Genomic DNA, 20905 nt, shown 5'->3' with positions numbered 1-20905 from the left:
ATATGTGTAATAGTTTGTTCGATCAATAGAAGTGTTAATGCCTGAGATCCTGGGCATGTTTAGATGATTCGAGGAGTTTGAATTGAGGAGCTTAGCATGCTAGATGAATGTATTATGGATACTTGAATGGTGCTGAGTAATGAGAAGATATGTAACATAATCTAACATGTTCAGTTCCGGGCTTGTTGGTCGAGAGTATTGGGGGAATGTGAAGGTTTCTAGACGATTGATCTGATATTGTGTGAATGTACTGAATGACTTCAATTCCATGACCACTGTATTGTTGTAATCCTAAGCGAAAGCGAACGAGACTAGCTATTACATTAGCCCTTATCTAAGGCCTACTATTTTCTGTATATCGCGCTCCTTAGACAGAATACAATATTGACATTTAGGACCTACCATCGTAGGTGCTACGTTTTCCGTGTCCTTCTCATACAAGATACAATTTGTAACTATTGAGTGTCTCTCATTAGACGGAAAATGCAATAGACTAATTGGAGACATCTATGCTATACAATCAGCCAGTATAACTAAAGATGAAATTTCCAAACAAAATTTAACCCAAGAATAGATCTAGAAGTTGTGATACACGCTTCTTAAGGGTATCAACCCAATCCCATGATCTTAGCAATAATCTCAGGGGGTTTTTTTTGACATGTAATACTTATCTAGATAGGAAACAAAGAAACTTATTATCTCTCGATCTGAAGTTAGTTTAGTGTAATTTTTTTTTTTTTAAAAAAAAAAGACAGAAAGGGAAGAATTGGAATGTGTTGCGTATCTGGACACAACAAAAAGACGTTCATTTAGCTTTAAATTCAAATTCAAATTCAAATTCGAATTCGAATCAAGTATCCAGAATAAACGATGCTATACGGCAAAAACAAAAAGACAAGTAGACTCTCAAGTCTAAAATTACTATCTACTCTATAGAAAACCCAAATCGATCATATATCCAAGATTTGAATTTGATGGTTTCTGGAAAACCAAGACTTGCTCTAAACTGCATATCTCAATTATGAAACATATGAGTTCAAGAGATAGCCAATACACTGACAAGTGTCTGTAAAGGTTGTGAAATGAGGAGGGATTTCCGGTTTTAGTGGAATTCTCAATGGTCGATTCCTACTTTACTGAGTGCGCCGGCTGAATGTGTCTGGATGATACCAAGTCTTGGTTGGTAGTATTGCATACTTTGAAAGGTATTAGTAGATTATCTGAGATGATGTCTTTACATCAAAAGCCGAGTCTGTACTTTTCCCTCGATTTTGTATCATACAAACAAGTGATTTGAAACATATTGACTTGAAAATAGTTAAAATTTCAAGAAAATTTACCAATCAAATGGAGACATTGGTGTGTTAGAATCAGCGCAATATTGATAAGAGTAAGATTTGAAGTGTATGGATTGTTATATCTACTACACTAAAAGCCTGATACCAACGCGATATATCGTCAATGATGTATCACTAAATCGAAGTTTTATCCCAAAACGCCTAAGAACCTGAACACCGCCCATCGCAAGAATGTCCCCATCTATTCATAACTGCGTAATTCATAATGAATCCGCTAACCAAGCAGCAAAAATACTCCCCAAACATCCCAACCTAATGACCCAGCCCATTGCTTCTGTCCCCACAACCCCAACTTCTCCTAACGCCCAAAATACTAGACTCCCATGTAACGCAGCAATAATCTGCGGCAAAGCAATTGCCATGTTGTAGAGACCCATTATTGTGCCTGCTTGTAACGGCTCCTGGTTTCGATTTCTTTTGTGGGTTGGAGAGGCAGGTGAAGCGATTAGGGAAAGGGGAATGGAATGATTGGAAGTAGTGGAATGGCGTTGGGATTGGGATTGGGATTGCGAGATTTCGGTAGAGATGAGGGCGAGAGGAATCCAAGCAGTAGTGGCCCATGAGATACCAAGGAAGATGACAAGGATTGAGGTAGAGACAAAGCTCGATGTCAATAAGGTAGATATGGTGAGAAGGGTGGTGAGGATGTGAGATAGTGTCCAGACGTGGGGAAGGGTGAGAAATTTGATGTGGAAGCGGGAGATGATAGTGGGCTTCCGATCTTTAGAATTGATGGAGGATGACGGGATGAGCAAAGGAAGTGTCAGATTCGAGATGAGTGCGACAAGGGCGAAGAGAATCATGATGAATGTTGCATGGCGAATGGAATGAGGTGATGCAGTAAGAGGTGATGTGGTAGGAAACGTGAGAGGAGGGTTTGCCTTTTTGGATATAGAAGTATATTCTGCTTCATCTAGATTTAGTTAGTTTCGCTTTGATCAACGTTGGAAATCGTGAGAAACGTACAAAGACCACCTAAGTATCTAAATAAATATATTAGTATCATGTTCAAGAGTCACGAGATGATTGAAAGTAGCACTTACGAGGTTATATAAAATAAAAACGGAAACCAGCCTATCCAAGCAAAAAATTGAACCATGCAAACCTTCCTAATTTCCCTCGGACAAGTTTTCATGCTGCTAAATATCTGACGGAAATTCTCCGCGAAACTCGGGGTTTTCGGACTTGCATCCAAATCAACAAAACGTTTTTCTTTCACCGTGAAGCAGGTCACCGCAACAGTTGAACCCAATGCCACGGAAGCAATTAGACAGAGCCCTTTTAACTGAGTATCGCCAAGCCATGGTAAATATCTCGGCAGAGAAACATAGCCGGCAGTGTACCCTAGAATTGAACCAATTCCCGCAGCAGCACTCGCATAACCGCAAGCTCTTACTTGTTGTTTCGGTGGAACACAGTCCACGATGATTGCCCTGAGTCCCCCTTGCACGGGTTGAATTGCAATATTCAAAGCCCATATCCAAACAGCTGCTGTAGAACCTTTACATATCATTGCGCTGCGACCAACGGGGGAGCTTCCAAATAAGGCAAAGAGGTATGATATCAGGTCGGTTGTCCAAGGAAGTGCGAGGATACAGACAATGGTTGCGATGCTACCAATGATAATAAATGGTCTACGACGGCCGAGATAGTGTTGAGAGCGATCAGATAGAATGCCGATATATGGTTGAACGATTGCACCAGAGAGGGGACCAGCAAGCCAAACTAGGGATATGAGGTAGCTGGGAACCGAGAGCGAGACCAAGTAAGGCTTGAAGAATTAGTTATGCACATGATTAACGATATAAAGAATGGTAAAAAATCTCTTACAGAGCCTTGAGACATAATGGCCGTCCATATTACTTGAAGGCTACAAAACGTTAGCGACGAATGGCAAAGTCGATACAAAGGCGGGGTATTTACCCTCCAGTGCTGATGGCCAGACATATCAAATATAAATTCCCCACTTCTATCGCATCTTTCTCTTCCGCATCTGACTCTCGTAGTAGAGAAGTCTCGCTGTCTTCAAGAAATTCGTCGTCCATGTAATCCAATTCATCCAATCTATCCTCAGCTCGTAAGCCATCCTCCACCTCTGCGTCCGCTCGTAACATCTTGTCGCGAAACAGGCTGTACACTGCGCAGGGCAACCACAAAAAGACGAATGCTAGGAATGTAGACAGCCAACGCCGTACTATATTTCTTCAACACAAAATCACATTTGAAAGCTCAACACAAAAAACCAACAAAGGTCAAAATACAATACAAACAGAAGATGGGGCGAGGAAGGATTGTCGTGCTGACGTTCCCCTCAGTTGGTTGGCTGTACATGCAAGTGCGCATGCATGTACACTCGTATGTACGATTGGTGCGTACCAAATCCCATTTGCGAACCTGTGGATCGCTGAAGGCTGTTGTGCTCCATGATGTGGACATTTCAATGGCAAGCTGTTTGCCTGAAGGAGCAATTAATATTCCTGCGACCTTCCTATTTGAACATGGCCCATGTGCCTGTGTATAGTAATCTTGTGAGGTCACCCTTGTAAATGAAGATATAAAGTTCAGAATATAAAATGTCAACGGCAGGCTGATTTCGTGAGCTTTCTGATCGAACCTTTGTGAAATAGTCCTGAATATATGCTGGCCACGGAGCGTAAACTTTGGTGGCCCAGCAGCATCATCTCTGCGCCAGCAGATCGAGAGACCTCTCAAGTCGACGGAAACAACGACCGCGACTCGAACAATCGAACTGTCCTCATCCGTGAGTCAGACTCATACATTACCGTTCGTGCAAAAGCTGTACACTATCGACTCATCGCATCGAAGCACCTCTTCCGACAACAACCACCTTATCCGACCTGGATATTGAAATCAAACATCACGTGACTCTGCGATAGTAAACCTCGGCTCAAAAGAAAAGCCCCTTCATCTTCCGCCTCCGGTATTGACCGACCCCCGCGTTATCACAAGCTTATCTGAGTAACTGGACCCATTATCTCAAGATAAATTATCCTGTCTTGAAGGAAGCTCGGTAGTACAAGTCAATGGAGAGTAAGACGTCAGTTGCTCGAAAACAATGCTTGGAGTTTGGGGCCAAGAAGAACAGAGCATTCGCGACAATGGAAGAAACACAACCGCATTCATTCTGTGTCTCAATTGCATTTGGCAGGTTGAAGAACAATGAAATCAATTTCTCAACCACTTCAAATCGTCCCAATCGTAAGTCCGACGAGAGTAAGTGTGCAAGTTTGCATCTAGTTTTCTATCAAGATTCGGCACTTGCCCCTCCATACCAAAAGCAAGCTCTACGTTCCGTCGCTCCAGGCGTCCCTAGCTGCACATCCCCTAAAATCTATATCCGTTGAACCGAGCTACTAACCGGCACGTCGAAGACCAAGCACAAGCTTAGCATTTCTTAGCTACCATCCGAGTCCGGGGCTCCACAACTTCCAATTGGAAGGCCGTTTCCATTCTCTATTCATGCAAGGCTGTGGAAGTATTACATGGCTTGGCTTGGGGGAAGGGATGGGCCGCGGGACAAGATAGCTCGGCCCAGCTGGACGAACGCAGGCGGAAAGGATGTAGACTCATATATACACTCGGGCAATCAAAGTTAAGAGTCTATTTACTTTTGTTATTCTCTCGTTTCTCTGAACTAAAAGCAAGCTGCTTTTTGACTCATTTCTATCTTATCACTTCTAGACATCTTCTGGATTCGCAAACGTCAATATATAAGTGCACCTTCACATGCCAAAGACATAGAGAATCCAATACACATAGTTGTTATATCGATCTAGCTACCAATATCACAATACATTGGTCTCGATCAGAGCTTTACATTTGATCAAATTTCTACAGTCACACAAATCCTCTGTGAAGAGGTAATTTATACCCAACATGTCAGCGAAAAGTGTCAAAGGCACAGATGGCAAGAAACCAGCCTCAGCGGCCACAAATCTTGTTGGTGAGTCACTAACTCCACGATCATACACGTCAATTGAGTATTGTCTAACAAAATACAGCTGGTGGAGCCGCAGGAATGATGGAGGCCCTTGTATGCCATCCTTTAGGTAAGTTTCAACTGCCCATTCATCTCTCACTCATTAAAAGTGTCCCTCGAATTCTAACCAAGTCTGGTCCAATAGATACAATAAAAGTCCGTATGCAACTTTCTCGCCGGGCACGCGCCCCCGGTGCTCCCAAACGAGGCTTCATCACCACGGGTGCCGAGATTATGAAGCGCGAAACTCCCCTTGGTCTCTACAAAGGACTTGGTGCCGTTATAACTGGTATTGTACCGAAGATGGCTATACGATTTACAAGTTTCGAGGCATACAAGAAGTGGCTAGCGGATAAGGAAACGGGGGTTGTTAGTGGAAGGGCTACATTTTTGGGTATGGCTACCCCTATGATTTCTGAGTATATGAAAGGCTTTCAGAAAGAAGACATATAGGCGACTCACAGAGGAAAATAACAAATTGCTAACACACCTCCTCCAGCCGGTCTAGCAGCAGGTGTAACTGAAGCCGTCGCCGTCGTAACACCCATGGAAGTAATAAAGATTCGTCTTCAAGCCCAACACCACAGCATGGCCGATCCTCTCGACATACCAAAATACCGTAATGCCGCGCATGCATTATATACCGTGGTAAAAGAAGAAGGGTTCGGGGCTTTATATCGTGGAATATCTTTAACTGCTTTACGGCAAGGTATGATTTCTCTCTTGTCATCAATTATTTCCTATTTCACCATCCTCGCATTTCCCCACCGCGAGCCCCCAGACCATGCACAATTTTAGTGGTCTACAATCCAATTTCCATACTAACAACCCTCCCCCCAGGCTCAAACCAAGCTGTAAACTTCACCGCCTATACCGAGTTCAAAGAACTGCTCCAAAAATGGCAACCCCAATACTCTGACTCCCCCATTCCTTCCTACCAAACTACACTAATTGGTCTGGTATCCGGAGCCATGGGTCCTTTGTCGAACGCACCTATCGATACCATCAAAACACGTTTACAAAAAACCCCAGGTGTACCTGGAGAAACTGCACTCAGTAGGATAAAAACTATCGCAGGAGACATGTTTAGACAGGAAGGATTTCATGCGTTTTATAAGGGGATTACACCGCGGATAATGCGAGTCGCACCGGGTCAGGCCGTCACGTTTACGGTTTATGAATTTTTGAAAGAAAAGTTGGAGCATAGCGATGTGCCATTGTTTGGAGGGAAGTATGAAGAGTAAATGTATATATGCGTACATCAAGGGGATAACGAGAATTTTTGAGTATGTTTAAAGAATTCACGAGACGTGTGGATAGAATGTGGGAAGATATAATGCCGTTGTATAATATGGTATTTTAGGAATGATTACTTCGCATAAATATTGTCCCATATGAGAGAGAGCACCAATAAACTCTTTAACCAAAGCTATCTTTTTCTCCCGCTTGATGATGTGTCAGGAGTCGAAATTTTATCCTAAATATCTATGCTCTTCCAGGTCTCTTAGGTCTGGCAAATGTTTTCTTCACCTCTGTCTTAGGATGTAAATCGGAATCGATACTTTCTTGAGAAATATCCTCGGGAGATCCAGCTTCGAGTCTTTTCTCAATGGTGAGTCCTGCCTCCGACTCAGCCAATTGTTGAGCGGATCGAGACGATGATGCATAGATCATTCGTTCTTTAATCTTGGAACCTGAAGGGCATGTGTAAATGAACAATATTGGAGAGGAAGTTGAGCCGTTATGGTCGTGAGTGTAGCGATAGAAAGAGAATCGAGGCTCGGTGGCAGATATAGTGCTGCTGATTTCTGAGATAGATGTTTGTGTTTTTGAAGCAAGTTCCATGGTTTCTTTGGCAATGTTCATTTTCTAGGGCTTGTTAGCCATTAGATATCATTTCAAAGAACAACAAACTTACAATCTGAACCAGGTTGTGTGCACCGTCCTGATTGAGCCCCTTTAAGGCCTCTAATGCCTCTGGCGTAGCTGGCATGCTAATGCCGCTACTTACATGACTCTTCCTCTCATTCATACCTCTGCCTTCTTCTGCCTCTTTCCTTTTTACCTCACCCAGACTTTGTTCCTCTTCTGTTAACGGCGCAGCCAGTTTGACATGCTTATCATGCTTAGCGAAGCCCTCTTTTGTCAACTCTTCCTTCATAGTCGCGAATATTGTTTCTCTGAATCGTTCAATTCCCAATTCTCGAACCAAGGTAAGACGTGTGGAAGCGAATAGCATCTTTTGACGCACAGGCGCGGAGTCGGGAACATAGGTTATGGCTACGAAAGGAGCGGGATCATTAGAGGGATAGCGACGAAGTATTATGTATAAAGCAGCTTTGTCTTGGAGATGAGGTGCGAGGAGGTCAAGATCATTGTCGAAGGATGAAGTTGAGGGTTCAAGGATAGCGGAAGGGGTGAGAGTTTCCCCAGTGATAGTACAGAGAAGACCTCTTTGCGATTCCGTAGATACGAATGTTTTGAACGCTGTGTGAAGCTCTTGGGAAGCTGTGAGAACAAAAGTGGTTAGCTCTACTCAACCCAACAGTGAGATGCTGATATACCTGTTATTCCAGACTGCATTTTGAAGGACTGGTTTGTAACGCTGTAAAATTTGATTGAAGAGAAGAATGTATGTATTCGATTAACTTAAATGTATTTAACAATCCAAAAACTCGGAACTTTTGACACGACAACAAGTACAACGATGATGACTGCGGGGCGCGAATCAAATAGATTGGCAAGGGGGTCGGAGTCGAGGGGAAGTTGAGAACGAACGGTGAATCTTGAGTGGGGCACACTAAAAGAGGGGCACCTTGCATAAGAGAGCTTCGAGCTTTCCTTTCTTCACTTCACATTCAATCTATCTTTGTAGACTTCACTTCACTCCCACATTGCATCGCGTCGCATAATTGCAAACCGTACTTATATATTTTTATTATTAGTCAAGATGGAAGGTACGCAGCAGACTACAGCTGCTCTGATTGGTAAGTTGTTACTATTTATTTCCAACTCTCATGATTTCACCACAATCAATTTTCGACTTGATCATCAATACAATCACGATCTCGACAGCGACCAGAACGAATTCGATCATACGGCAAACGCGGCTCGAAATCAACATGTCTCGTGATCACGATCTTTGGAACTCTTCTCGCGGTGAAGCCATAGGAACGGCCCCAGGAAATTCAGTTGAAACTAGTGATTCCACCAGAATTAATGAAGACGCTGTCATCGATTCCTCAGCTCCTTCTCGCCCTGGACTTACGTCTAGAGCGATTTCCAGTGATTTCATCGGGACAGATGAAGCCAATGTCGCCAGCTTCCTGGCTCCTCCTGGCAGTGAGCATATGTCTGGAGCGCCGGCTAGTAATCCTACAAGTCATCCCGCCAGAATCAACGACTCCAGCGTCATCGATTTATTGAATTCTACTGTTCCTGAATACAATTCTAGGGTACCGTCCAGTGATTTCGTCGTAAACCATTGGCCGGTCTCTGAGTCATCTATGGTTCAATCTATCGAGGCCGTAGCGACTGAGCCTATATCGTCGATACCTGGTCCAGAGGCTGTCACGCCCTACTCTAGTAGCCATCAACTCGAAATGATGCCCCTTCAGCCAATTGACGCTCTAACTTACGGGCTTGACTTGCCTCCACAACCAATTGAGTCTACTGGCGAAATTATCATAAACTCTAGCTTGCTCAATGAAGTTGCAGCAGAAGAGCCTCTAGGATTCGTTGAACCAGCCTTCGAAAGTATCACACTGCACCAAGGAATTGCAAGTCTCGGTTTGCCCAATGAAGTCACAGCAGCAAGCGGACTAATTCTCGACAATGGGATGTTGCGCCAAGAGGGTTCTTCTGCACAAATGATCCAAAATGATTTGCACATGAAAGATTCCTTAGATTTTGAAAATATATCTATACCGGACTTGCTCAACGAAGTCACCGCAACCGCGAAACCAATTTCTAATAGCGGAACGTTGGGCCAAGAGGATCCTTATGCACAAGTGGTTCAAAATGATGTATCTTTAGAAAATCTTTTAGGCGATGGCAATGACTCGAGACTTTCCTTCCTCGACGCATTTGCAGCAAACCAATTCACAGAATTCCCAGATTTAGTCTTTGACAATGGCATGTTGCACCAAGATGAACCACCCCCCAACTTTCCCCATGAAGTCACAGCGATCACCGAGCCGGTTCCCAACAAGAAAGCCGCGTCAATCACGGGACTAATCGCCAGCAATGAAGTCACAGCAGTCACCGAACCAGTTGCCGAAGATGGAAGACCGAGTCGAAATGATCTGATCCACAAGCACGAACCAGTTGCCGAAGATGAAAGACCGAGTCGAAATGATCGGGCCCACAAGCACGAACCTGTTCATAATGATGACCTAGCTGATGGCCCAGCCGTACTACGCGCATCCAAAGCTGACAAACTTACAGACCGCCAGGAACGTGCTATCGCTGCTCTCCTTATCCGTTTCCAGAATCTTGTCAAGCTTGCTGCATTGCCTACTGAAGATGCATTTACAAAGGAGACTGCTGCTGCAGAGGGATTGAGAATGGAGGTTGAGAGCAATGCCTTGGTACGTATATTCTTATTTCATTTACTTGGCTTGTGTAGTGTTCGAGTTCAATCTTAGTGTGTATCACTGATAATTGTATGAGCAGACAAGCGCAGCAGAAGACCTCTTGAAGTTGACTAGAGAGTTGAAGGAGTTTTGGATCTTTGGGTCATTAAGAGGAATCGGCGAAGGAGAAGGCGATGGAGAAATGGAGACCGATTCAAAGAAGGTCGCGGAATTGATTGAGAAGCAGTTGGAGAAAAAGCATGAGCAAGAGAAAAACAAGGCTTGATCAAGATCTAACTGAATATTCGGCGTTCAAGATGGGGAACGGGAGCTATACTGGGTTGGCTGTCTTACAATTTATTCCTATGGAGTATGGGAACGGGTGGCAGATACCAGGCGTTTTGGTAAGGTCCTGTATCAAGATGCTTCTCTAAGAAAGATAAATCTGAGGATATCAGAAATGTCTATTCATAGTATTGATCATGTATGTAAAATTCTTTGATTTGCACTCACGGTACCTAAAAATAATACAGTATAAAGGAAGGCAACGAATCTTATATAATTAAGTCATGGAATCATCAATAAACTCTTTGTTAAGTATGAGATTCATTGGCTGAGATCAAATGTAAATAACAAGGCTGAAGCACGGCTGATGTTAGCCTTGTTCACTGATTAGGAAATTTTCCAACAAAGAAATTGTGATAACACCCTTTTCAAAAAGTTCAGCATCTCTCAATGCTCTCTCTTTCCAAAACCATCAACCAAAATCGCTTTGGACTTCTACGTTCCATTACAATTGCAATGTCGTCCCCACCAAATCCCAGAGCTAGAAAGCAACCTCGTAGAGGTCGTTATTCTTCTCAGTTAGCAAGCACCAGAGGAAATGCCAGAAATGCCAGAGGTGGCAGCAATGTTCAAAAGGCATCACCTATCCAAAACGCAGCATTTTCTACTTCTGCGTCCTTTGCAGAGGAAATGGCTGCAGTTGCCGCTCCTCCACTTACCACTGCAGTCCCTCTTGACACTCCACGATTCGCAGATCTCGGTGCTGAAAATCTCCTCAACCCAATTCTTCTCCAGACCATTACCGAAGACTTAAAATTCGACCATATGATGCCGGTTCAAGCTGCAACTCTTCGTCCTTTACTTTCAGAACGCGCAGATTGTTTGGCACAGGCTAAAACTGGAACTGGAAAAACTATTGCTTTTCTTATTCCTGCGATTCAGACACTTATTAACAAACAGAGACGTCCGCAAGATGGAATTTCTCTGTTAGTCATGACGCCAACGAGAGAACTTGCGCAGCAAATAGCAAAGGAAGCGAGTCAATTACTACAACGTCTTCCTAATTATAAGGTTGGATTTGCCATCGGTGGTACCAATAAAACTACAGAGGAGAAAAATATTTTGAAGGGCTGTAATATTCTCATTGCTACTCCAGGTCGATTATTCGACCATCTTAATGATGAAAGAATTATCGATGCTTTCCGTAATCTCGATACTATCGTTCTTGACGAGGCAGATAGATTACTCGACATGGGATTCATGAACGCCATCAAAGATATTATCAGATGTCTCCCAGACAAGGCCCAAACCAACAGACAAGGAATGCTTTTCTCCGCCACTATTGCTCCCCATGTTGAAAAGGTCGCTCACTTAGTTCTCTCGAAAGATTACAAGTTCATTTCCACCATTCCTAAGGGAGAGGTCAATACTCATGAACGTGTTCCTCAACATCTCGTTACCGTTCCAAATTTCTCTGATGTGGCCCCAGCAATGGTAGGTTCTATTCGCGAAGAAATGAAATTGGAAGGTAAGGATAGCTTCAAAGCTATTGTCTTTGCGCCTACCGCTGCCCTTGTAGATTTCTACGCCGATATTCTCTCTCAACTATCAGATCTCCCACCCATCACCGCATTACATTCTCGTGTATCTCAAAGTAAGAGAACAAAAGTCACAAATGATTATCGCGAAGCCAAAAATGGTGTTCTTGTAGCTACAGATGTAGTTGCTCGTGGAATGGATTTCCCGGGCGTCACTAACGTCTTTCAAGTCGGTATCCCAGCCGATAAAGAATCTTACATTCATCGTCTAGGTCGTACAGCCAGAGCAGGCAAAGAAGGTCGTGGTGTATTCATTGTCACAGATGCCGAAGGCGCATTTCCAAAATGGACATTGAAAGAGATTCAATTCCTACCAACACCCGCAGATCTGAGCTCTGCAGATACTGTTTTGAGAGTAGCATCGAAGATGGATAATCACTCAAAAACATATCAAGCTTGGTTGGGATACTATAAAAATCATCTCAAACTTATGAAGTGGGACAATGCGGAGTTAGTCCGTCAAGGCAATGTTTATGCGAAGGAGGGATTGGGTGCACCGGAGACGCCAACGCTTTACAGAGGCATTGTGGGAAAGATGGGACTTAAGGGTACTCCAGGCTTGACTATTATTCCAGATCCTCCTAGAGTTCCACATGGAGGAGGAAGAGGTGGTGGTGGTGGTGAGGGAAGAAGTGCGGGGAGTGGAGGAAGAGGCGGTAGGGGAGGTAGAGGCGGTGGTAGAGGTGGCAGAAACTAATAATCTTTGTGGTATATGTGGATATGGGTATGAATTTGGAAAATGATGTAGCACTGCCATTTTCATATACTTTCCGCCATATTTCACAAGCACGTATCTCCACGCTACGACGACTCAAAACACAAACACGAAGCGTCTATGAATTTCATTGGCTTATTGATGGATAGATTTGATGTATATATAGATAGGAAGGATAGAAGGCTAGATACCTATAAAATGGCATGGATGGCGCGTCGTGGCGTAGTAGGCGTTTCATTTCGTTTTCAGTGGATAAAATGGAGAATTGGGAATCACAACTACATACATACATATGTCTACCGATTTAGCTTATTTACCTAGGTAGCGAAGTAGATACTCCAAACGCCTTTGAGATTTCTGGTTATGTATTTAGTTGGATTAGTTAGATTCTAGTATGTTATATTTTTGTTAGAATGGAAATTAATCAATTGTGTTGTACTGTGATGTTTTATTGTGATAGTATTCCCATTCGACTCATTTCTATTCATTTCGATACTGTATACTCTATGATACTGTACTATATCCAGTTTCTTAAGGGAGTAGGAGTTGGAGTAGATGAGATGAGATGAGTGAAATCTTTCTTTTCTGGTTTGTTAGTATGTATGTATGTATCTAGGTATGAATGGATATCTAAGATGTGTGGTTGTGATTGTGGTTGTGATTGTGGTTGTGATTGTGATGTATGATGGATAGTAATAGGTGATTTTGATGAAGATGAAGATGAAGATGAAGATGAAGATGAAGATGAAGATGAAGATGAAGATGAAGATGAAGATGAAGATGAAGATGAAGATGAAGATGAAGATGAAGATGAAGATGAAGATGAAGATGAAGATGAAGATGAAGATGAAGATGAAGATGAAGATGAAGATGAAGATGAAGATGTATTGATTCCTTTTTATTAATATATTCTCTTCTTCTCTTTTTCTCTTCTCTTCTCTTCTTCTCTTTTTCTCTTCTCTTCTCCTCTTCTCCTCTTCTCCTCTTCTCCTCTTCTCCTCTTCTCCTCTTCTCCTCTTCTCCTCTTCTCCTCTTCTCCTCTTCTCCTCTTCTCTTCTCTTCTCATCTCTATTATATATTTCCTATTTACTCATTGCCATTTATTGCCATTTATTTGGGATTGGGATTGGGATCCAGAGGAGTAGTAAGAGTGAGAATAGCTATAGGAAAAAAGGAGAGGAGAGAGAAATTGAGTATAAGCTGCACAGAAAAAAGAGGATATCTTTGGATCCAGAATGAATCGTTCAAGCGAGCTAAGAATGGAAACGTTTGCTGGTATAAGGTATAGATTACTATCACTTGAAGCGGACCGAATCACATATAATCATAGTGCATTCACTTAAAGCAAGAAGATTCTCGAGAAAAAATTGCTTTTCATTTCAATCGAATTATCGCTAAAATATCAGCCATCATTTTGTGGCAAACTCCAAAACCCAGCCATTCCTTTCATCCCAGTCATGTCATGAAAAATAAATATAATACATTTATCTGCAGCAGTAACCACCGTCAATGACGATGTCAGCTCCAGTGGTGTAGGTGGAAGCATCAGATACCAAGTAGACATAGGCACCCTTCAACTCCTTGGCTTCACCGTCACGACCCATAGGGATCATCGACTTCCACAAAGCTTGGGTCTTTTGGTCGACAAAGTCAGAAAGACCGGTGTCAATGTAACCTGGGGAGATGGAGTTGACACGGGCAAAGTCGCGCCATTCGTTGGCGAGGGAGCGTGCCATGTGGATGCATCCTGCCTTGGCAACGTTGTATGAGGTTTGTTCTTGTGGGAAGTTGGCGATGTGACCGGACATCGAAGCGGTGATGACGAAGGAACCGGTTCCACGCTCCTTGAAGTGGTGTCCAACAGCCTTTGCGCAGTGGAAAGTTCCGTTAAGATCGGTTTGGATGACCTCGTTCCCTGAAAGATAGTTATCAGTGACAGTTCATTGCAAAAGAAAAATGGCGTTGGGGAAATAACTTACAAGCCTCAACAGTTCCATCGAGAATACCGCTGTCAGCGGTTCGACCAGCGTTGGCAATGAAAGCATCAACCTTTCCAAACTCCTTGACAACATCGGCAACCAACTTCTCGACGCTGGCGTAATCACCAATGTCCAACTTGTATGCCTTAGCCTTGACACCATAGGTCTCGGCCAATTCCTTGGCGTTCTTCTCACCTCCCTCAGGACGGGAAGAGTATGTGATGGCGACATCAGCTCCCATCTCGGCACATCCTCGTGCGGCTTCAATACCCATTCCCTTGGGTCCGGAAGCACCGGTGACGATGACAACCTTTCCCTTTAGGGAGAAGAGGTCCTTGAGGGATTCAGCTTTTGGGATGGAGATAGGCATGATGGTTGAGTATTGCGTATGTGTTTGGGTATGATAAAAGAGGAAGTTTTGCAGAAAGAAGTGTTTGTGTTGAGTGTATGTATGAAGAAAAAAAGAAGAGGAAGAGGGGAAGATGAGATGTATTTATTCCTTTTCCTCCGTCTTGCTGGGCACTCCAAGTCTCGAACAAAAGAAGGCACTAGATTCTGAGACTACATGCAAGGGAGGTACGTATCTAGCATCTGGCCTTGCCTACCTAGTAGATACTTGAGACGCTTGCGGCTTTTCTCGCAGTGTACGATACGGCACGAGGGGACAAGTCCGAAGTATCTGAGGGGAGCTAAATGCGGGGCGGACCTCAAAGTACGAATGAAGCAATGACGTTCCTGAAAACCCCACCTGCTTGCGGTTGATCGTACCTCCCTCCTCAGCAGGCAAGTGGATTATGGAATCATGATGCATCGAGATGATGGCGAGAAAGATGGGTACCTTGATAGTTTCACGATCCATTGCGCGTGTAACTTGTGCATATGGTATTATATCGTCGGATTCAATTGCATGCAGATGTATGAAGACCGCGGTACGTTTGTACTTATTTATCTATTTATTTGCTTGCTCTTGTATTTATACATATGCATATATGTATATATATGAATATATATGAATATATATGAATACATATGCACATACACATAAATACACATACACATATATTTTTGGTGGTACGATTCCTCCTCGCGCTCTCTCTCGGACATTTGCTCCCAGGAAAGAATGACATCACCACCCTCAATCATTATCTAAGAAATACCAAATGCCATGCCCCGCACCCAAAGCTCGATGCGTGAAGAGAGAAACGAAAACAAACCACACCCAAAACCCCTGACAACCAACTATTTCATGAGAGAAGCCATCTGGACGTCTGACGGCACATGCGGAATGGGCTGTGTGGGAGCAGACACCGGGGCCCGCACACAATCGAAGGAGTGGATCAACTTTAAAGCTTGTTATGGATGGATATTCCACACTTTCTTCGGCTCGAAACCTGATGAAGGACCCAGGAGACTGTTATTCGGCCCGGAAAGGGATGCTGGTGGTTACTTATGATGTTGCTTATGATGTTACCGTTTCCATAATTCCATTCATGGGAGTGAAGTGTACTTGTTACTGTGCACGTACCAAATAGAGAGATACTTACATAATAATGCTCGAATCCATCCTCCCAACAGCCGAAGCTGGGCCAATTGTGATATCATATTTTTGGATCTTGATAGGTGTCTACTATTAACTAACTAGGAGGGAGGTGTGGAATTCGCATTGTTGAATCAAGGAGGTAATGCTCCATGTTCGTGTGTCTTGGTTAGTTATTCACACCCACACCACACTCACACTCACACTCACACTCACACTCACACTCACACTCACATACGAGCATTCACCAAGACATGTTGAACCTCTCAAGGTTGTTCTTGGCCAACTTCCGCTAAAGTCACATTGAGAAAGATGTTTGGCTCTGAGCTAGGTACTTATTCAGCACCTTGCATCTCATCAAAACATTCGCCCACCTTTCCGGTTCGCAAGTCGTACTCTTGCAGGATTGCGATCATGAAGATGGCTGATGGTTGGGATTGAGGCTTTCTGCCATCTCTCTAAATGCTTGGTGGCTCGATTCTATCAATCGATCTGGAATGCTGTTCTTGGCTTCATCGAGCAAATCCTTAACTACATTACATGCTCCGTTTGTTCGCGGAAGAGAAACCTTCTGATTCTTCTGAAGTCGACACAATATATCCTCAACTTCGATGTTGAGCATTTTGCTCTGATGCCAAGTCTTTCTCATTGAAGCACACTCGATCAAAATAGGTAATGAAGTTTCATTATCTTATCAATGTCCAGTCGGCGGTCCCCGATTAGGATCGATACGTTGACCTTGATAGACCAAATTTTGCAACGCTGGCGGCAATGGTGGGGTATACGATTTCAATATTTTTTTCTGCAAAATTTCATCTCTTATTTTGTATAATTGCAATTGTCTCACTTGATTTTTGAGTTGGGAAGTGCCTTCACTACATCTCAATTTTCTCTAAAAATGTCTCCTAGACCGCCAACATGTCTTCACCCCTTGATTGCTCGTTTACCCCCTCAAGTTCGCCTCCTGCCCTACCCCGCAGTTAGGATCATATCCATTTTGGTTTTTATCAATATCATTATTTGGGTGGCTGTGGCTATTGTTCTACGCTCCCATCCACTTCTATCTTCATCTGCTGTACTTTCATATACATTCGGTTTGAGACATGCTCTGTAAGTTCTGATTTCTGATTTCTTCAAAAACCACTTTTTGCCTCACGATCATGTGATTTTCTACTCTCAAACTTCGACTCATCAAATCCAGTGATGCCGATCACATATCCGCAATCGACCTCATGACCCGTCGCCTCATTGCTTCTGGTTCTCCTCATACATCCCAACCAGTGACAGTGGGTACTTGGTTCTCGTTAGGCCACTCTACTATCGTAATCATAACCTGTATCGTCGTTGCCGCCACCTCTGGCGCTCTTGAGTCACGCTTCGACTCTTTCAGTAACATAGGCGGAATTATCGGTACAGGTGTCTCTGCTTGCGTACTCATTATACTTGGAATTGGAAATGCATGGATTTTGTGGAAATTGGTGGTTAAATTACGAGCGGTTTTGAGGGAAGAAGTCGATGGAGATGGAGGTGAAATGGGATTAGGATTTGAAGGTGGAGGAATCATGATGAGAGTCCTTCGAAGAGTTTTCAAAGTCATTGATCGTCCATGGAAAATGTACCCTCTGGGTGTATTGTTTGGACTGGGTTTCGATACCAGTAGTGAGATTGCAGTTCTGGGAATTGCATCTGTGGAAGGTGCTAAAGGAACTAATATCTGGCTAATTTTGATTTTCCCTCTTTTATTCACTGGTATGATTGTCTTCTTCTTTTTTCGTCATCTGAATAATATGATAGTATAGAATATTATAAAATGCCTTGTACTAACAAAATCAACAGCCGGCATGTGTCTAATCGACACTACTGACGGCGCACTAATGATGACGCTCTACACATCCACATCCCTCGCCCGCGACACAATAGCTATTCTCTACTATTCAATTGTCCTGACTGGTATTACAGTTCTCGTGGCAATCTGCATTGGAGTCATTCAATTGCTTTCCTTGATAGCAAATTTCTCCACAGGATCATTCTGGGATGGAGTTAATACTGCAAGTGATCACTTCGATGTCATTGGTGCGGGTATCTGTGGAGCATTTGTAGTTTTTGGAGGCGCGAGTGTATTACTTTATGGTCCTTGGAGAAGATGGGTTGAGAAAGGGAGAGTTGGGCGAAGAGGTGTAGGAAACGGAGAGGTAGAGGTGGAATTAGGAGATTTGAGTAAGGGGGTTGAGTCGAAAGATGAAGATGAGAAGGAAGTTGCGAGGGTTAGAGATAAAGCTCTTGAGGTGTAGTAGACGTATTGATCAGAACATAGATTAGATCTTTAGATGGGATAAATTCTGAAGTATATCTTCTGCATCACCTGGGTATCTGGCTAAGTTGGAGTAGGTGAGGCAAGTGGTGGGTTATAGAGACGGAGTAATAATTGGATGGAGGGTGACTAAGCATTTCAACTTACCATTTTGACCGTTTCGACAACCGTATAATTACAACTCTCTTTATCACATGTCTCAATTGATACCAGCTCATGTTTCTGTTTGAAAATTCATACAAAGATGTTTGACTAAAATATTCAAAGGATTTTCGATAGGAATGACATATATATACATATACATGTGAAATGCGGCACCTTTTCAAATCAAAGCTCTAATGTTTTACATGCAATAAGCTGCAGCTACATTGACGGAATGAAGGTCCGAGAGGTGAGCTTAGGTGGAGAAACAACGTCATTGAAACGACGTTCTGAATGAGGGGCAAAGAGCTCTTTGATGTTGAGGTATAGAAAGCATCTCTTATTTGTAAAATATGAGAAGCTTCAGCACAACTACCTTACCACGGCATTAAGGTAGAGTCAATTTAAATATGGCCGAACAAGATACACATGCTTCTCATTTTGGAGGTCATCCTATTCCTACTGGGAAAGTAACAGAGAGGGTCTCGAGATGGAATTTGGCAGGTCTAGGTAAGCTTTCCTGTTTGTTGGTCAATTCAATAAAGAATATTTCAATTGACGGCCGATGACAGGCAAGGCATCGACAAATAATACTTCCAACTCTGCCGTCTCGGAACAAGATCGCTTTGGATCCAACTCCTCTATTATTCCACCATGGAATCCACAGGTTAATGCTACAGCAATTGGTCTACTCCAACGTAGTTTTCTCCCCGCCTTAACCACCAACACAACTCTCTCACTCATCTCCTACACCATCGCTCGTCTCACAAACCGACTCGATCTCAAAGATATCCTCTGGCCACTCGGCCCCCTCATCACTTCCTGGACCCTCGCCCTCGAACGCCACAACTTCGACATATCGCAAACATGGACCCATCTCGCCTACCCCCAAAAACTCATCATGGCAGGTCTCACAGCCTGGTCTCTGCGTCTCTTCTACCGCATCACATCGCGAGCTATCTATCGCGGTGAGGACGACGCGCGCTATGCTTCTTTACCGAAAACGAGAAGCTTTTGGAATAAAACACTCCTTTCGACTTTCTTGCCAGAAGCACTTGTGCAATCTGTTATTGCGCTTCCGTTTGCGATGAGTTTGGCGGCGCCTGAGGTGCTTATTGGAAATCAACCACTTCCTGGTAATCCGGGTTGGCAAGTGGCTAATGCGGCTGGGGTATTTCTTTTCACAGCGGGGTTTGCTTTCGAAGCGGGTGCGGACTGGCAGTTAGAGAATCATAAAAATGAACGAACGGTAGGGCTACTGAGAGATGGTGTTTGGAGCATTGTTAGACATCCTAAGTATGTATTATTTTTTTCTCATTCATTCTATCGTTACTTGATTACTTGATACACAACTAACATGAATCTCCATCCTTAGCTATCTGGGAGATGCACTTATCCATGCTTCTTTCCCGCTTATTCTCTACGGAGCCGGAATCTTTCATCCTCTCATGCTTCTGGCACCGCTTGCGAACTACGCTTTTTTGAGGTATGTAGGAGGAGATGGACAGAATGAGAAGAGTCAGGAAGAGAGGTATGAGGAGAGAGATTTGAAAAAAGCAAAGGATTTGAAGAGCTACAAGATGGAGAAGAATAGTTTTTGGCCACGTGTAGAGGAGTGGAAGAATGAATGGGCTTGGATTGTTGTAGGGACAGGTGTGGTGGGTGTGCTTGGTGAGTGGAGTGTGAGGAAGTTTTTGTAGGTGGTAATGGGGGGAATGGATGTTTTATATGTGGTTGTGTTGGATGAGGAATCTGGAGGGGGTTATGTGTAAGATTGTGTATGAATTCAAGAGTAGGTACTTTCCTGGCTTTGTAATTGTTTAATTTAATAAATGTATAAACGGAGTAATGTATCATTTCTTAAAGGAACACTCACATACATCTAATAAATATACTGAATATGAGTACTTGCACGTCTCGACAGCAGAAGACGGAATACTATAAAGTGTTTTCACGGTGAAGATTGTTCATCTAACTCACTCACTCTCTTTCTCTTTCTCTTTCTCTTTCTCTTTCTCTTTTTGCATAGCTTGATTGCTGTATGAATTTAATTTAAGGAGAGTAAGTATAGAAACCTATACCTGTATCTGTACCTGAGGGAGGATGATTGGGCGGATGATGTTCTTTGTTTGCTGGCTGGCTGGATGGGTCAATAGATAGGTATGGGTATGGGTTGCGTGACTACTTGCGCTTCGTAGGTGTGTATATGGGGGATCTTGCATCCGCGTTTACATTTACATCTTGCGGAAAGGTACATGCTGTATCTGTATACGCATAGATGCATGCATATTTTCTTTCCTCAGTGAAACCTTTTTCTTTGGAGATTACCTATTGGTATCAGACTAGGTATGTTGGAAGAAAAATACATTTCTCTCGCGTCTTGAACTTCTCTGGCTGCGAACTGAGC

At 43.3% G+C, this 20905-nt stretch overlaps 8 protein-coding genes across 14 annotated transcripts; 5 read left to right on the top strand and 3 right to left on the bottom strand.

Moving 5' to 3' along the window:
• Positions 1 to 1382: 1382 nt before the first annotated feature.
• On the bottom strand, positions 1383 to 4194 carry BCIN_16g03430 (hypothetical protein). The gene is made up of 5 exons (XM_024698091.1): positions 3282 to 4194; positions 3189 to 3228; positions 2402 to 3129; positions 2325 to 2341; positions 1383 to 2271 (listed from the first exon to the last, which is right to left on the bottom strand). Exons 1-5 carry the CDS (start codon positions 3470 to 3472, stop codon positions 1559 to 1561), a joined length of 1689 nt encoding a protein of 562 aa, XP_024553908.1. The 5' UTR covers positions 3473 to 4194; the 3' UTR covers positions 1383 to 1558.
• Positions 4195 to 5010: 816 nt separating this feature from the next.
• BCIN_16g03420 (hypothetical protein) lies at positions 5011 to 6662 on the top strand. Its single transcript, XM_024698090.1, has 5 exons — positions 5011 to 5322; positions 5381 to 5428; positions 5504 to 5752; positions 5858 to 6067; positions 6199 to 6662. The coding sequence occupies exons 1-5, from the start codon at positions 5256 to 5258 to the stop codon at positions 6600 to 6602; spliced, it is 978 nt and encodes a 325-aa protein (XP_024553907.1). The 5' UTR covers positions 5011 to 5255; the 3' UTR covers positions 6603 to 6662.
• A 39-nt stretch (positions 6663 to 6701) lies between these two features.
• Positions 6702 to 8088, bottom strand: Bctwf1. Its single transcript, XM_001550726.2, has 3 exons — positions 7923 to 8088; positions 7277 to 7866; positions 6702 to 7227 (listed from the first exon to the last, which is right to left on the bottom strand). Exons 1-3 carry the CDS (start codon positions 7939 to 7941, stop codon positions 6844 to 6846), a joined length of 993 nt encoding a protein of 330 aa, XP_001550776.1. The 5' UTR covers positions 7942 to 8088; the 3' UTR covers positions 6702 to 6843.
• Positions 8089 to 8232: 144 nt separating this feature from the next.
• BCIN_16g03400 (hypothetical protein) lies at positions 8233 to 10502 on the top strand. Of its 6 annotated transcripts, XM_024698087.1 has the most exons (4): positions 8233 to 8345; positions 9805 to 9947; positions 10033 to 10416; positions 10466 to 10502. In XM_024698087.1, the coding sequence occupies exons 1-3, from the start codon at positions 8309 to 8311 to the stop codon at positions 10216 to 10218; spliced, it is 366 nt and encodes a 121-aa protein (XP_024553903.1). In that variant the 5' UTR covers positions 8233 to 8308; the 3' UTR covers positions 10219 to 10416; positions 10466 to 10502. The 6 variants fall into 4 exon arrangements, with proteins under 6 accessions (XP_024553903.1, XP_024553902.1, XP_024553905.1 ...); XM_024698089.1 differs by having other exon boundaries at positions 8233 to 9947; XM_024698085.1 differs by having other exon boundaries at positions 10033 to 10502.
• Positions 10503 to 10632: 130 nt separating this feature from the next.
• Positions 10633 to 12957, top strand: BCIN_16g03390 (hypothetical protein). Its single transcript, XM_024698084.1, has one exon. It carries the CDS (start codon positions 10734 to 10736, stop codon positions 12510 to 12512), a length of 1779 nt encoding a protein of 592 aa, XP_024553901.1. The 5' UTR covers positions 10633 to 10733; the 3' UTR covers positions 12513 to 12957.
• Positions 12958 to 13898: 941 nt separating this feature from the next.
• Positions 13899 to 15181, bottom strand: BCIN_16g03380 (hypothetical protein). Its single transcript, XM_024698083.1, has 2 exons — positions 14510 to 15181; positions 13899 to 14445 (listed from the first exon to the last, which is right to left on the bottom strand). The coding sequence occupies exons 1-2, from the start codon at positions 14877 to 14879 to the stop codon at positions 14015 to 14017; spliced, it is 801 nt and encodes a 266-aa protein (XP_024553900.1). The 5' UTR covers positions 14880 to 15181; the 3' UTR covers positions 13899 to 14014.
• A 1572-nt stretch (positions 15182 to 16753) lies between these two features.
• On the top strand, positions 16754 to 18550 carry BCIN_16g03370 (hypothetical protein). Of its 2 annotated transcripts, XM_024698081.1 has the most exons (3): positions 16754 to 17156; positions 17248 to 17795; positions 17883 to 18550. In XM_024698081.1, exons 1-3 carry the CDS (start codon positions 16945 to 16947, stop codon positions 18335 to 18337), a joined length of 1215 nt encoding a protein of 404 aa, XP_024553899.1. In that variant the 5' UTR covers positions 16754 to 16944; the 3' UTR covers positions 18338 to 18550. The 2 variants fall into 2 exon arrangements, with proteins under 2 accessions (XP_024553899.1, XP_024553898.1); XM_024698082.1 differs by having other exon boundaries at positions 16754 to 17795.
• An 81-nt stretch (positions 18551 to 18631) lies between these two features.
• On the top strand, positions 18632 to 20411 carry BCIN_16g03360 (hypothetical protein). Its single transcript, XM_001551870.2, has 3 exons — positions 18632 to 19008; positions 19071 to 19794; positions 19874 to 20411. The coding sequence occupies exons 1-3, from the start codon at positions 18909 to 18911 to the stop codon at positions 20196 to 20198; spliced, it is 1149 nt and encodes a 382-aa protein (XP_001551920.1). The 5' UTR covers positions 18632 to 18908; the 3' UTR covers positions 20199 to 20411.
• The last annotated feature ends 494 nt before the right edge of the window (positions 20412 to 20905 follow it).

This window comes from Botrytis cinerea, chromosome 16 (genome assembly GCF_000143535.2).
Source record: "Botrytis cinerea B05.10 chromosome 16, complete sequence".
Classification (NCBI taxonomy): domain Eukaryota; kingdom Fungi; phylum Ascomycota; class Leotiomycetes; order Helotiales; family Sclerotiniaceae; genus Botrytis; species Botrytis cinerea.
The sequence above is the reverse complement of the archived record's forward strand: the minus strand, read 5'-3'. Positions and strand labels throughout refer to the sequence as shown.

Excerpts from the sequence above, each read along its gene's own strand:
- BCIN_16g03430 (XM_024698091.1), bottom strand. The coding sequence starts at position 3,472 with ATGTTACGAGCGGACGCAGAGGTGGAGGATGGCTTACGAGCTGAGGAT. Across the intron at positions 3,229-3,281 it reads CTGGCCATCAGCACTGGAGG|CCTTCAAGTAATATGGACGG; the intron begins GTAAATACCCCG and ends AACGTTTTGTAG. Across the intron at positions 3,130-3,188 it reads CCATTATGTCTCAAGGCTCT|CCTTACTTGGTCTCGCTCTC; the intron begins GTAAGAGATTTT and ends TAATTCTTCAAG.
- BCIN_16g03420 (XM_024698090.1), top strand. The coding sequence starts at position 5,256 with ATGTCAGCGAAAAGTGTCAAAGGCACAGATGGCAAGAAACCAGCCTCA. Across the intron at positions 5,753-5,857 it reads TGGAAGGGCTACATTTTTGG|CCGGTCTAGCAGCAGGTGTA; the intron begins GTATGGCTACCC and ends CACCTCCTCCAG. Across the intron at positions 6,068-6,198 it reads TTTAACTGCTTTACGGCAAG|GCTCAAACCAAGCTGTAAAC; the intron begins GTATGATTTCTC and ends CCCTCCCCCCAG.
- Bctwf1 (XM_001550726.2), bottom strand. Across the intron at positions 7,228-7,276 it reads CACACAACCTGGTTCAGATT|AAAATGAACATTGCCAAAGA; the intron begins GTAAGTTTGTTG and ends AACAAGCCCTAG.
- BCIN_16g03400 (XM_024698089.1), top strand. The coding sequence starts at position 8,376 with ATGATTTCACCACAATCAATTTTCGACTTGATCATCAATACAATCACG. Across the intron at positions 9,948-10,032 it reads AGGTTGAGAGCAATGCCTTG|ACAAGCGCAGCAGAAGACCT; the intron begins GTACGTATATTC and ends TTGTATGAGCAG.
- BCIN_16g03390 (XM_024698084.1), top strand. The coding sequence starts at position 10,734 with ATGTCGTCCCCACCAAATCCCAGAGCTAGAAAGCAACCTCGTAGAGGT.
- BCIN_16g03380 (XM_024698083.1), bottom strand. The coding sequence starts at position 14,879 with ATGCCTATCTCCATCCCAAAAGCTGAATCCCTCAAGGACCTCTTCTCC. Across the intron at positions 14,446-14,509 it reads CGATGGAACTGTTGAGGCTT|GGAACGAGGTCATCCAAACC; the intron begins GTAAGTTATTTC and ends ACTATCTTTCAG.
- BCIN_16g03370 (XM_024698081.1), top strand. The coding sequence starts at position 16,945 with ATGTCTCCTAGACCGCCAACATGTCTTCACCCCTTGATTGCTCGTTTA. Across the intron at positions 17,157-17,247 it reads TTCGGTTTGAGACATGCTCT|TGATGCCGATCACATATCCG; the intron begins GTAAGTTCTGAT and ends CATCAAATCCAG. Across the intron at positions 17,796-17,882 it reads TTTCCCTCTTTTATTCACTG|CCGGCATGTGTCTAATCGAC; the intron begins GTATGATTGTCT and ends CAAAATCAACAG.
- BCIN_16g03360 (XM_001551870.2), top strand. The coding sequence starts at position 18,909 with ATGGCCGAACAAGATACACATGCTTCTCATTTTGGAGGTCATCCTATT. Across the intron at positions 19,009-19,070 it reads ATGGAATTTGGCAGGTCTAG|GCAAGGCATCGACAAATAAT; the intron begins GTAAGCTTTCCT and ends GGCCGATGACAG. Across the intron at positions 19,795-19,873 it reads AGCATTGTTAGACATCCTAA|CTATCTGGGAGATGCACTTA; the intron begins GTATGTATTATT and ends CTCCATCCTTAG.